Source organism: Chaetomium strumarium (genome assembly GCF_033439665.1).
Source record: "Chaetomium strumarium strain CBS 333.67 chromosome Unknown B0T15scaffold_7, whole genome shotgun sequence".
Lineage (NCBI taxonomy): Eukaryota > Fungi > Ascomycota > Sordariomycetes > Sordariales > Chaetomiaceae > Chaetomium > Chaetomium strumarium.
Genome location: NW_026944435.1, coordinates 235,122 through 249,182, shown reverse-complemented (window position 1 = coordinate 249,182; position 14,061 = coordinate 235,122). Strand labels below are relative to the sequence as shown.

General features: G+C 55.9%; 4 protein-coding genes across 4 annotated transcripts; all 4 read left to right on the top strand.

Annotated features, from left to right (window-relative positions):
• Positions 1-456: 456 nt before the first annotated feature.
• Positions 457-2,293, top strand: B0T15DRAFT_541623 (Zinc/iron permease). Its single transcript, XM_062869873.1, has 4 exons — positions 457-658; positions 741-757; positions 826-1,614; positions 1,671-2,293. The coding sequence occupies exons 1-4, from the start codon at positions 626-628 to the stop codon at positions 1,864-1,866; spliced, it is 1,035 nt and encodes a 344-aa protein (XP_062717767.1). The 5' UTR covers positions 457-625; the 3' UTR covers positions 1,867-2,293.
• A 2,479-nt stretch (positions 2,294-4,772) lies between these two features.
• On the top strand, positions 4,773-6,973 carry B0T15DRAFT_404211 (WD40-repeat-containing domain protein; the record flags this gene model as incomplete). Its single annotated transcript, XM_062865242.1, has 5 exons — positions 4,773-5,210; positions 5,272-5,870; positions 5,920-6,282; positions 6,338-6,686; positions 6,746-6,973. 5 exons carry the CDS (start codon positions 4,773-4,775, stop codon positions 6,971-6,973), a joined length of 1,977 nt encoding a protein of 658 aa, XP_062717766.1.
• An 859-nt stretch (positions 6,974-7,832) lies between these two features.
• B0T15DRAFT_577164 (dehydrogenase E1 component-domain-containing protein) lies at positions 7,833-9,875 on the top strand. Its single transcript, XM_062871054.1, has 5 exons — positions 7,833-8,078; positions 8,231-8,364; positions 8,435-8,802; positions 8,858-8,944; positions 9,005-9,875. The coding sequence occupies exons 1-5, from the start codon at positions 7,938-7,940 to the stop codon at positions 9,511-9,513; spliced, it is 1,239 nt and encodes a 412-aa protein (XP_062717765.1). The 5' UTR covers positions 7,833-7,937; the 3' UTR covers positions 9,514-9,875.
• Positions 9,876-10,176: 301 nt separating this feature from the next.
• B0T15DRAFT_288189 (uncharacterized protein) lies at positions 10,177-13,446 on the top strand. The gene is made up of 5 exons (XM_062863674.1): positions 10,177-10,306; positions 10,495-10,670; positions 10,723-11,848; positions 11,926-12,694; positions 12,824-13,446. Exons 1-5 carry the CDS (start codon positions 10,281-10,283, stop codon positions 13,358-13,360), a joined length of 2,634 nt encoding a protein of 877 aa, XP_062717764.1. The 5' UTR covers positions 10,177-10,280; the 3' UTR covers positions 13,361-13,446.
• Positions 13,447-14,061: the final 615 nt, after the last annotated feature.

The window sequence follows — 14,061 nt, the reverse complement described above, 5'->3', positions numbered from 1 at the left end:
ATAACCCTAAAATGAGCTCGTAAAAGTTAGGGTTAAAGCTGGCGTGGCCGGGACCTATACATGACCGGGATCTATGAGGGAGACGTTATTGTACATCTGTATGTAGAGATCAGTCACTTCGGGCAGTCTTAATTTACCTCAGGTTTTTGTTGTTAGCCCAGTGCTACCATGGCAAGAACTTAGAGTTGCAAGCTTCCTCATTTCAATATCATCTCAAAGCAAATATCTGATCGTATCTGCCCCAAGAGCTTCCTTTCTTCTGTCTCAGTCCAGCAAGTGTCGGAGCTTTCGTTTATCCACTTAAACCGCCGGGGGAAACAGATTGCCGTAGCCAGTTTGGGACAAGCGGGACGGGAGCAAGCAGACGGGTAACACCAACTGCTTGGGAGTGGGGCGAGCGATTGGCGCCAATGCAGCGGTTGGCAGTGATCTGCTTCCAGGCTGATGAATGAACGAACACGAACACCTCAAAACCAACTTGAACTTCACTTTTGTTGTTCCTGCGGGGTAACAACATCCAGGTCCTACGCGTCGCCGCATGTTTGCCGGCTTGACCCCATGTGCCGGCAAAGCAGAGTCCGGCATTTCGATCTCCTGGCAGTATAACGATTGACGGCCGCCCACGATGGCCGGGTTGATCTTTCTGGTTGCGACCTCGGTCAGTGGTGCTACGAGCAACGTCCCGGGACAGCCATTGACAAGAGATATGGGGCCATGAGCTGACTGCTTGCTTTTGACAGGTTGTGATGGCCGTGGCGTACGTTGAATCCGGTGGTCCCATGTCTGTATCTTTCGCTGTCGCAAGCTGACTCGTCTCTGCGGAAGCTCCTTCCTTGCCGGCGCACTCCCCTTGTCGTTCTCTCTCTCGCAGTCGCAGCTTCGGCTCATCGCTTCCCTTGGGGCTGGGCTATTGGTCGGCAGTTGCTTGATTGTCATTCTGCCAGAGGGGATTGAAGCTCTAGCAGCAGCAACGCAACACCCGCAACATACACCGAAACAAAACGCACGGGCGATGGATGCAATATTGAGGAAAGATGAACCCGCGGAACAGCACCCAGAGCTCCCTGCATTCTCCATCGGCTTCGCCCTAGTCATCGGCTTTGCTCTGATGTTCCTCGTTGACCGGTTGCCCCGTCATGCGGCCGAGAAGTTTATCACAGCGCCGGCCAGCATACATGTCAGCCTGGACGATTTGAGCGGGCCGGCTGTGGCTGGAGAGGAGGAATCGGAGGGCTTCTTAGGCTCCCTGGCGCCATCGCCGAGGCAAACACGCAGCGTTGCTACCACAACGGGGCTGGTCATACATGCTGCGGCAGATGGTATTGCGATGGGAGCATCAGCCACGACGTCAAACCTGAACGTCGGACTGATCATCTTCCTTGCGATCCTGGTACACAAAGCCCCTGCTGCGTTTGGCTTGACTTCTATTTTGTTGAAGCAGGGCCTCTCCAAGAGGGCTACACGTGTGCACCTCCTGGTGTTCAGTCTCGCAGCTCCTGCCGGCGCATTGGCGACCTATTCTCTTGTTTCCTTGATCGGGGGTGAGACTATGGAGGGCGAGTCCACTCAGTGGTGGACAGGCATGCTCCTCCTCTTTAGTGCCGGGACGTTCTTGTAAGCGGTGGCCATCTCCTAGTCTCATGGGCGTTTGTACTGACATTGTCTGTCAGATATGTCGCCATGCATGCGATGCAGGAGGAGAACCATTCGGCGGCCTATGACCACTACTCTGGTCCCAATGGGTATACCGAAACCGGCAATTCATCCCACAGGAGGCAAGGCAAACTGGAGATGCGGGATACTCTTGCGACATTGGTGGGATTCCTCTTGCCGCTACTAACACGGTTCGGCCATCATCACCATTAACAACGTTGACGTCGTTTGGGCTTTTCGTCAGGCCAGGCGTTTCGGTTAGACGGGGGGTTATCTGAGCGTAAGCGCAATGTGAGTTATGGCAGGTGTTCTAATCGAATGAGTTCGGTCATTTCAGCTCATCCTACCGTTATTCCATGGAATTGACAGGATGAAGATGTTCGGTTTCAAGTTTTTAGATCTGGTATCCGATTCCGGGAATTCGCCGTGCTCTGTCAATGCAATGCAAGGAATGTTGCTTTGCATTCATTTACAACGCAACACCATGGCAATGACGCAACTTGTGTAAGGTAGACTTACTTCATGTGGTTTGCCGGCCCTGATCGAAGCCCTGGCCAAGCGTACAGTATACCGGTTTGTTTCTACGGGTACTAACTGTATTCGTATGTCTGTAACGCTCAGTAACTGACGAGCCCGTTACAACCGTTACATACTAGTATACACCCCTGTGGATAAATCGACGGCCTCAAAAGATATTTCGACATAATCTAACCTCCTTCGGAAGGAGATCGACGGGTCAAGCCACAGCCAAATTTTGCAGGCAGCCACCTCCAAGTTCCCCGTCACCATGGTAATTCCGTCGCGCATGCAAACAACCGCGTATCAGATAACCGATTGAATTTCCAGAGAGCCTAGAACTAGCTGAATCGTTCAAAAATGCAATAAAATACAGAGTGCGCGCGATACAACTGCCAGTCTAGACCGCGACCTAGGAAGACTATTGCATGCAGGCGAGGGCAGGCTAGGAAGGCTATTGTATATAGGCGCAGGGGAAGGCGTGCTAGGAAGGCTAATGCATTCGTTGTCGCTGGCCAAGGTGGTCGGTTATTAGGAATGGCTTGAAAAAATCGAGTCAGAATTCAGAATTCGGGTATGTCGATAGATGTACTTGTTGATTATTGATGTCGCTACGTCTTCATCCGCGACCGCGTCGGGGAACTCGGAGGTGGCTGCCTGCAAAATTTGGCTGTGGCTTGACCCGTCCGGCGCAGATTGAGTGGGCCCGTTTCAGACATGTCCTGAGTCCTGACGGAGCTGCCCGCTGTTTCAACTCATCCGTTGGACAAAACATGTCAGACATACACTAGACTGAATTACCGCAGGTAATAGGCCACGATTTTCGGCTCCGTCATTTCATTGTCCGGATGGGCACCAGGCTATGTAGCAAGCTCGTAAGGGTGAACCGAACTCTGGCTGCCCTGCGTGCTTGCCTCTCGGAGCCCTTTAACCCAGCGCCCCATGCCCCATCGAGCGGCCACGCAGAGCCCGGATCGTGCGACAAGCAGCCCATGGCGCTGTTGTTTCCGGCCCGATCTAGCCATTGCTGATCAATGCACAATCTGCCGAAATATTGCCATGCTCGAGGAGAACGAGCCATCAAGGACTCGGGGGCGGAGAAGGAAGCCATGAACATCTCACAGTTCAGGGCCCATTCTCAACGAACTCATCACTTCCACACCCAGGGAAGCAGAGTTATTATGCAGTGATATAGGCAATTTCTGGCGGTACCCTGTGCCTCAATACATGGCATAAGCTGCGGCACAGCCCGACTTGCCCAAATCAGCAGAGCTGGGACCCGGACACTTGGTATGTGAGTGTTGGGTGCACGTCATTCGCGAACCTAAGCTCCTCAAACCTGGAGCCCTGCTTTCTCGACCTGTTGGCTCACGATCCTTGGTCTAGACGGGCTGGGCCTGGGTTTTGTTGCACAGGATAGAGCCACAATTCATGATCCTATCCAAGAGAGCCAGGCGCCATTTGCCAGCTACTAATGTGCGTTGCTCTTCGAGGAGAGTCATGAAAAGTCATGAGGGGCAGAGGTGTATAAGGCTTACCTTACGGTAGACCTGTCGCTTTGAAGGCTCGAGGAGTTAGCCCGGCCCATGGACACTACACCCCAGCAATAGCGATGTTGCAGTCTTCACATCGACCATATGCAGCTGGGTGGGCAACCAACGGTGTTCGAGGACGCAGTCGTTCTTGTACGTATGTACCACTGTACTACCTCCATCAGGTAGTGAACTGTCCTGGGCTTCCGGCCCAATGTGTCAGCGAACAATGAAATCAAAAAGCTATCAGGCAGTGACCATGACTGCCCGCGAGCATGGTGGATAATGCGTCCGCGAAACGGTAGCTCTCCGCCGCAGGAGTGAGTGTCCGCTTCCGATCGTGGCTCCATTGAACTGAATCCAGGGTCGCGAGGGGCCGCAACAGGTGGCGTTCACCTGCTGTGTGGGGCCTGCCATCGTGGGGCACAGAGCGGATGCATCCTGCCAAGTACACACTACTAGTACGTACCCTAGAGCCAGTCAGCCTGCACCTCATTCGGCGCATGGGAATTCTACACAGTAGGAAGAGACCTGGAGCGCCCCTTCCCGCCTCGTATTTCTTCGTCTCCTCAGCCCTCAACATCAGGCCTTGGACGTTGGCCCTCCGCACAACCTTCCTCGATATCACGACTCGACAACACGGGATTGCGGTGGACGGATTCGCATGGCCGTGTAAGGTACATCACGATCTCTTCCTACCTCGCCCCTTTTCCCCTACGTGATCCCGTCCCGTTTTCGGTCCTGAATTTCGTCGCCATTACCGGCCTGCAACCCGGGTCATCAGCCGTGCTCCGTTCCTACCTCGCGAGACAACCCTTTTGACACCGTGCAGCGCGTCTGTACCCCGTTCTCTCGCACTTCGAGCCTGATCGCTGGCGATTGAACGCAATTCTTCCGACGTGATCAGCCAGAAACCCCACACCGAGGAGTGGTCGTCCTCGGCGGTCCTGGGAACATTTATGGTATCGGTCGATTTGCGTTGGAGTTGCTTCTCGGTGGACTGAGCGGCGCGCCCTGAAAATCGGGTTCAGAACCTTCGACCTGTGCGTCGCTCGGCTTGAAAGGCCCGAGATGGCTGCGCCCTACAACCGGCCGCTCAGTTTCTCTGAGCGAAGGGGGGCCATGTTCAACGAGGAGCTATCATTGAACACACACAATGTGAAGTTGTCACAACAGCGCCCTCGGGGCCCACCGACGCCGAGCATGAGCACACCTGCGGCCGACTTTGAGCAAGTCACCGGCTCCCCTCCTCCTCCGCCGACACCTGCTGCATCTCCCGGGCCGTCACACTCGAGATTGAACTGGAGTAACGCCGGGGTGGACGAAGAGAGCTATCTGGCGGGGTTGCGGCAATACTTCGTGCAGTGTAATGGCGGTCAGAGGACTCGACTGCTTGCCGACCTTTTAAACTTGTGCACCAGCCAACAACTGAGCTTTGTGCACCAGTTTGTCAGTCCGTTGCTCAAAAAGGATCCCTTCACGACCCTCCCAGACGAATTGTGCCTTAGGGTGTGTGCCCGACCGCCCCGACTCGAACACCGCGAGTCCTTGCAGCTGACATTCTTTGCAGATCCTCTCTTTCATCGACGACCCCAAGGTTCTAGCACGCGCGTCGCAAGTGTCACGCAGGTGGCGGGACCTACTCAGTGATGATATGACGTGGAAGAATTTGTGCCTGAAACACGACTATCAGCATAGGATGTCTGAGATCGGGCCGCAAATCTACCCGCCTATTACGTCCGGCGCGGAGGCCTACTCCTTCAGTCAGCAAGATGAGGATCCCGGGAGCCATGAGTTTTCCGGCGCGTTAACTTCCACTTCGCTGCCGGCTACGTTCGAGGGAAGGGCTAACGCACGACCCATGCTCCGGTCGTACAAGTCGCATTTCAAGCAGAGGTATCTGGTTGATACTGCCTGGCGTTCCGGCGGTCGCAACGTGACGCGGAATATCACACAGGATGGTGGCGTGGTCACGAGTCTGCACCTAACGTCCAAGTACATCATCGTCGCTCTTGACAATGCCAAGATCCATGTCTTTGATACGGAAGGAAATGCGCTGCGCACACTGCAGGGCCACGTCATGGGTGTCTGGGCTATGGTGCCTTGGGACGATATTCTGGTGAGCGGCGGGTGCGACCGTGATGTCCGGGTCTGGGATCTTTCGACTGGGTAAGTTAGGTCAAGTTTGGGATTCGGGCACCACTAACGAGATCTCTAGCAACTGCCAGCATGTACTGCGAGGCCACACTTCCACTGTCCGCTGCCTTAAAATGTCGGACGCCAACACCGCGATATCTGGGTCTCGGGACACGACTCTCAGGATATGGGATATCAGGACCGGACTTTGCAGGAATGTGCTTGTCGGCCACCAAGCGAGCGTCCGGTGCCTAGAGATCAAGGGTGACATCGTGGTTTCCGGCAGTTACGATGCTACGGCAAAGGTGTGGAGTATTTCGGAGGGCAGGTGTCTGCACACCCTCCAGGGGCACTACAGCCACATCTATGCCATCGCGTTTGACGGGCAGAGAGTGGCGACAGGCAGCCTTGACACGAGCGTGAGGATATGGAACGCTCGGACTGGGTATGCATCCTCCAGAGCCTACATCTCTAGAGTCGAGACTGACTGCGTGTTCTAGTGAGTGTCAGGCCATCCTCCAGGGCCACACCTCCCTTGTAGGGCAACTACAGATGCGTGGTAACACGCTCGTCACGGGCGGAAGTGATGGTTCCGTGAGAGTGTGGTCTCTGGAGAGAAACTGCGCTATCCACCGCCTTGCCGCTCATGATAACAGCGTGACAAGCCTGCAATTTGACGACACACGCGTGGTCAGCGGCGGCAGTGATGGGCGGGTCAAGGTCTGGGACCTGAAGACTGGCAATCTTGTCCGTGAGCTCGTCACTCAGGGAGAGGCTGTCTGGCGAGTCGCCTTCGAGGAGGAGAAGTGCGTCGCGATGGCACTGAAGAACGGTAGGACTGTTATGGAGGTAAGCTAACCCAAAGGACTTTCCCATGATGCTTGGCAGCCCATTGACCGAAAACTTAGGTGTGGTCTTTCTCTCCTCCAGAAGATATGTTCGATGAGCGAACGATGCCTCCTCCAAAGCGGAGACACGACGGCCCAGTCCCAGACCGTCCCCTGAGCGCATTGTCGCTGGATTACCGAGCGTCAATCTCGGCAAGTGGCATACAAGACTTGGACATGCCTGATGCCGGCCCTTCGACGGCACCCCTTCAACAACAGAGTGGCCCGACGTTTTTCCAGGATGAATAAACGGCACTGCCGCTGAAACCCCAGGGATACGGCGAGCAGACATTCTCATTCCTTTAATTACGCGCACCGAAGGTACCCCTCCACGTGCACTCAAACACTGGCGTTTTCTGGTCCATACGGCAGGCAACAATGGCATAGGGGGATAATAATACCAAACCTTCAACGACAAGGGGAAAAGGGCATGCGAATCAGCATTGCTATGGCGTTTGACTTACAAACATATTCACATGGGTTCGGTGGAGATTCCGGGGGTCGCAATAGCAACATATTTAGTGGAGGGAGGGTTAAGGCTAGGCTCCAGGTATTGCTAAGTTTATTAGGGGAGTATCGGAAGGGTCGCATTGTCGAGAAATGCGCGGGGGTTGATGTCTTTTGTGTTGATGGCCTGGCCCTTGCGGTGTTAGGATTAGAATGACTGTCAGTATACGAGTGTTTGGCATAGCAAGTGAAATTGTGCGATACCTTACCGCAGGGAGGCTATGGTGCGGCAGAGTATCTTAGTTTTACTGGATGGTGTATCTCCTAACGCTCTACTCTCTACTAGGAGAACGTAAGAGAGTGAATTTCGTTAAGAGGTCTACGCAAGAGGGTTGCTTCTACAGGAGAAAGGGCCATCATATGTATTGTATGGTAAGGCAGCACCAATACATGATTCAGGTCTTTTCTCATCAGACCTCGAGGCTAGACGAAGGAAACAGTCCTACGAGTGATAATTTGAACATTTGGAGTCTTCCGGTGGAGGTCCGATGAAGTAACCTGAATCCCTGCTCGACTGCCCAGAATAGCCTAGCCTGGTTCAACAAGCATCATTGCCCCAACGCCAAAAATTAGGCCGGCCGTTTTCTCGGACTGCAGGGTCAGCTTTGCAGGACAGAACTTTGCGATCTCGCAAAATCCCGATCTCCTTCCTTTGCCAGCCGTCTTCTTCTTCCATTTCTCCACACCCATTTTTCTCAGACACACCATGTTCTCGCGGGCTGTCCGGTTATCGCGGGCAGCGCCCGTCCGCGCTGCTCCGCGCCTTCAAACAGCTTCAATTGCCGCCCGGAGGACCGTCACAACCAATGCGGCGTCGGCGCAGGTCGACAAGAGCTCTATCCCACAGGTCAGTCGACAGCAGATAACGGCGGTCTTCTCGAACCCCCATTGTCACTGATTTCTTGTTGATATTCGTGGGTTGGATGTCGCAACGCTGCTGGCATCGGATTGATTTGGTGATGGAATTGGCGCGTTGCTGACGATGCTTGCTCCGAGTAGTCCGACGATGAGCCTTTCCAGGTCAGGCTCAGCGATGAGAGCTTCGAGACCTACGAGCTCGACCCGCCACCGTACACGCTCGAGGTGACCAAGAAGCAGCTCAAGCAGATGTACTACGACATGGTCGTCGTCAGGTATGCCGCCATCCAGAAGCTAGCAAACGACGATCGGGGTTCGCCAAGCTGACAGCCGTGCACGATAAAGGCAAATGGAGATGGCTGCCGACAGGCTATACAAGGAGAAGAAGATCCGCGGTTTCTGCCACCTTTCTACCGGCCAGGAGGCCGTCGCCGTCGGCATCGAGCACGCCATCGAGAAGAGCGACGATGTCATCACGTCGTACCGGTGCCACGGCTTCGCCTACATGCGTGGCGGCACCGTCCGCTCCATCATCGGCGAGCTGCTCGGCCGCCGCGAGGGTATCGCGTACGGCAAGGGCGGCTCCATGCACATGTTCACCAAGGGCTTCTACGGCGGCAACGGTATCGTCGGCGCCCAGGTGCCCGTTGGTGCCGGTCTGGCCTTTGCCCATAAGTACACTGGCGGCAAGAAGGCTAGCATCATCCTCTACGGTATGGCCTGAACGCAATTGCAGCTGAGAAATAGGGTGCTGACTGTTCGCTGCAGGTGACGGTGCCAGCAACCAGGGCCAGGTCTTTGAGGCCTTCAACATGGCTAAGCTCTGGAAGCTCCCCGCTCTCTTCGGCTGCGAAAGTAAGCCCCTCCGAGTTGTGCTGTATTAGTAGTAGCTTAAGGTTGCTAACGCCTGTGCAGACAACAAGTATGGAATGGGAACATCTGCGGCTCGCTCGTCGGCCCTGACGGACTACTACAAGCGCGGACAGTACATTCCCGGCCTGAAAGTCAACGGCATGGACGTTCTCGCCGTGAAGGCTGCTGTCCAATACGGCAAGCAGTGGGCTGTTGAGGACAACGGCCCCCTCGTCCTCGAGTATGTCACGTACCGGTACGGCGGTCACTCCATGTCCGACCCCGGCACCACGTACCGCACCCGTGAGGAGATCCAGCGCATGCGGTCGACCAACGACCCCATTGCCGGTCTGAAGCAGCACATTCTGGACTGGGGCGTCGCCCAGGAGGACGAGCTCAAGGGCCTTGACAAGGAGGCGCGCAATCACGTCAACGAGGAGGTCGCGGCTGCCGAGGCCATGGCGCCGCCCGAGCCGACGCCCAAGATCCTGTTTGAGGATATCTACGTCCGTGGCACCGAGCCGCAGTTCATCCGGGGTCGGACGCCGGACGAGAACTTCTACTTCAACTAAGAGAGCTTGTGTGCTAAACTGGGTCTTAATGAATGGGACAACCTCACTAAGGAGAACGCATCCAGGCGGGGACTGCAAGGCTCCAAACGTCAGCGAGTTTCCTCTTGTATATTTATCCTAATTTGCGATAGAGCCTGGGAACGTCCTGAAATTAAGATTCGGTATAGGGGAAGCTCGGAGTCTACAGTCGACATCTTCCCTACACTATGACATGATTTATCTGTTAAGATCATCAGCTCCTGCTGAACACAGGTTTCTCTTCTGAATGAGTGAGCAGTCTGCGGTGATGACTGATACTAAGAGTAATATTTGGCGATATAAAGGTGAGAGAGGCAGTTGGATCCTCTCGCGCTAAATTAACGGTCAGCAAAGACGCTCATGTGACCGTGCCACTTTACGCGACTGCTGCCTTGGCCAAAAAGTCGCGTCCTAGCGCGTCACGTCAGGCGAGCTCAACCATTCGATCCAATTACGGCTCCCAATTGCACCTGCCTAACCCGCCTGCCTGAATTCTCGTCTTGCACCGGCAAACGGACAAGATCCTTTCCAAACTCTTAATATATCCGCGCTCTATTCGGGATTGAAGGGTTGTTTGCATCCATCCCGCCACCGCACCCGACGCCAAGCTGGCTCCCAGATCAGCACTCCGGATCTCCGCGCCCATCAGGGCATCAACTTCCCACACCCATATTGCAGGTTGCGCAGCCCTGGTCCCTCAGAGTCGAAACTTTAGCTCCGTGCTTCCGCGGAGAACCGGGAGATTTGCGATGGCGCCTAAGCAGGCGACGTTAGGGTACGTCAAGTCGGGACAGACCACTGTGGGGTGGGTAATACCATATACAAAAAAGGAAAGGAAAATGGGGATTTTTGGGGGTATTACCCGCTCAATGGGCTGGTTGTATCTTCCTTTTTTTTTCTTTGCTCCTTTCTTCTTGGTTGGGCTGTGAGGAAGGATGGGGCTGACTCTGGGGTTTGTTGTAGCAAGTTCTTTGCCGAAGCGAATGGAGCGAAGGCGAAGGTTGCGCCGGCGCAGCAAACAAAGTTGAGCTTCTCTACCAAGGGCAAGAGCGAAGCGGACAAGGAGGATTCCGAACCCTTGAGCAAAACGGAGCAGGAGGAGGAAAAGGTGGAGGTGGAGAAGGCCGAGTCGGGCAAAGGTATGTTCGAGGACACAGGAGGGCGGAACGAGCTGACGGGATGGGGGAACAGAGACCGGCAAGAAGCGAGTGCGGCCTCCCAACGCAGGTAGAGCGGCGGCTAATGAAGCGGCGACGAAGAAGAGCAAAGAGGAGGTGGTCGAGGACGATGATGCTGAGGTGGCCGCGCCTGCTAGCAAGCGGCCAAGAAGGGGAAGGAAAGTGGTTGAAGATGAGGAAGACGACGAAGCCATGGAGGATGCGACCGAGCCGGAGACCAAGACAGCCAAGCGCTCGACGTCTCCAAGATCCAAATCGCCACGGAAAGGCGAACCTGAGCCGGCAGCTGCCATGAAAACAGAGGCGGAAGAGGACACCCCTGAGTCGGCATCCGAGCTAGAGGACGAGGAGCTCCAGGACGAAGAAGAAAAGTCGGAGGTGGCGGCCAAGGCGCGGCAGACGGTCCAGGCCAGCCTCAAGTCGGACGTCAAACACCCGTACCCCGACTGGAAGCCTGGCGAGCCGGTGCCGTACGCTGCGCTGTGCAAGACCTTCTCGCTGATCGAACTCACTTCCAAGAGGCTTGAGATCATGGCGCACTGCTCGCTGTTCTTGCGTCAGGTTCTCAGGCTCACGCCAGCGGATCTTCTGCCCACAGTCCTGCTCATGATCAACAAGCTTGCCCCTGACTACGCCGGCATTGAGCTCGGCATCGGCGAGTCGCTGATCATGAAGGCGATAGGCGAGACTACGGGCCGCAGCTTGGCCGTCATCAAGCAGGACCAGAAGGAAATCGGCGACCTCGGCCTGGTGGCCGTGAAGTCTAGGTCCACGCAGCGGACCATGTTCAAGCCCAAACCGCTCACCGTCCAGGGCGTCCATAAGGGGCTCATGGGAATTGCGACCGTTACTGGCAACGGCGCGCAAGGGAGGAAGGTGGATGGGATCAAGAAGCTCTTGGCGGCGGCGGATGCGAATGGCACCGGCAAGGTGGACATCACCAAGGATAAGGGCGGCCCGAGCGAGGCGAAGTACATCATTCGCTTCCTGGAAGGCAAACTGAGGCTGGGCCTGGCCGAGAAGACGGTCATTGTGTCGCTGGCCCAGGCCGTAGTGGCGCATGAGGCGGCGAAGAAAGGCAAGGTGCCGAGCACGAGCGACATCGAGAAGGGCGAAGCGATTCTGAAGACGGTCTACAGGTTTGTACCCCTTTTACAATGGAAGGTATCTACGTAGGTACCTGTTAGCTACGCCATATGCTGACCGCATCTACTAGTGAGCTGCCAAGCTACGATGTCATTATCCCGGCGATGGTAGAGCACGGCATCATGAACTTGAGGGAACACTGCAAGCTGCGGCCTGGCGTCCCGCTCAAACCCATGTTGGCAAAGCCGACCAAGGCCATCACCGAAGTGCTCGACCGCTTCGAAGGCCGGACGTTTACATGCGAGTACAAGTATGACGGGGAAAGAGCGCAGATTCACTACGTCGCCAAGGACACGGACGAAGAGCTCAGCCAGTCGGCGTTGAACGCCACCAAGGAGGTCGGGCGCGGCGTAGCTGCCATTTTCTCGAGAAACTCGGAAGACCTGTCCAAGAAGTACCCCGACATCCTCGCCAAGCTCCCAACGTGGGTCAAGGAGGACACCAAGAGCTTCGTGCTGGACTGCGAGTCGGTAGCATGGGACGTGCAGGAGAAGAAGGTGCTGCCCTTCCAGCAGCTCATGACGCGAAAGAAGAAGGATGTGAAGGTGGAGGACGTCAAGGTCAAGGTGTGCGTGTTTGCCTTCGACCTGCTGTACCTGAACGGGGAGGCGGTCGTGGAGAAGCCGCTCAGGGAGCGCCGGGAGCTGCTGCACAAGGCCTTCCAGCCCGTGGAAGGCGAGTTTGCGTTCGCCACGGCCATGAACGGCCAGGAGCTGGACGAGATCCAGACATTCCTCGACGAGTCGGTCAAGGCGTCCTGCGAGGGCCTGATGGTAAAGATGTTGGATGGCGAGGAGAGCGGGTATGAGCCGAGCAAGCGGAGTCGAAACTGGCTCAAGGTATGCTGCTATGTTTTCTTTTCCCCTTTTTTTTTCCCCTTCTTATTTTCCTCGTTTCTTTTTTTCTTCTTTTTTCCCTCTTGTCCGCTGTCCCTACAAAGAATAATCAATGCTAATGCTACGGTTCAGATCAAAAAAGACTATCTCTCCGGCATAGGCGACTCGCTCGACCTGGTGGTGCTAGGCGCCTATCACGGCAAGGGCAAGCGCACGTCGGTCTACGGCGCGTTCCTGCTGGCGTGCTACAACCCAAGCACGGAGACGTACGAGACGGTGTGCAACATCGGCACGGGCTTCAGCGAGGCGGCGCTCGAGGAACTGCACGCGTCGCTCTCGCAGATCGTCATCGACCGGCCCAAGCCCTTCTACGCGCACAGCTCGGGCGGACAGCACCAACCCGACGTCTGGTTCGAGCCGCGCTACGTGTGGGAGGTCAAGACGGCCGACCTGACGCTCAGCCCGCGGTACAAGGCCGGCATGAAGGAGGGGGTCGACCCGAGCGGCGAGAAGGGCATCAGCCTGCGGTTCCCGCGCTTCATTAAGGTGCGCGACGACAAGAAGCCGGACGAGGCGACGACGAGCCGGCAGGTGGCCGAGATGTACCGCAAGCAGGAGAGCGTGAATAAGAGCAAGGGGCCGGCCGTGGATGACGATTTCGAGTATTAGCAGCAGCAGAACATGAATGGCTTGCAAGGGGAAAGGGGGGTCCCTAGTTGAGTACGGTTCGACCGGTATGTCATTCTTCCAGTCGTCATAGTCAACAAAAAGCGACGTCTCGGATTCCAAAACTCCACACCGCTGCTGGAGGAGCTGTGACTCCGGGCCACAAAAAGTGCCTTACTCATCAGACGTCTTACATTTTTCTTCTTGCCCGTCTTCGCTGCTCGGCCGTTGAACACTCCTCGGCGTCCCATTGGATGGAGTGCGAAGATGACACAGCACAAGACAAGTGGCCTCGCTACCACCGTATGCGCCGCATGCTTCCATCGCGACTTGGACCAATCCCCGCCCGTTGTCGAATGCGCCGCTGCTTACCCACCCCTGCACGCTTCTGCCGACCAAACCTGGCAGCGGCAGGCAGAGAGCCCCTGAGTGGTTCCACCGCCCGGCGTGCGGTAGTATGTAGTGCGGGCTCCTCAGCCCTATGGTAAGGCTCGGCGCGAGAGCACCAACAAAGCCAAGTTTGTGTATTGTATTGTATGTACTTCCCCTTAACTGTACGTACATACCGCTTTCCAGTTCCCGTGCGCCACCTAGCCTATCTCCTCCAGGTTCGGAAGGCGTCCACGCCTTTTCCTTTCCAGCGGGAACTTCCAAGCTTCCATCCCCCCCCAAAAAGGGCATCGGCAGCACCTTGCAGGCTTTGC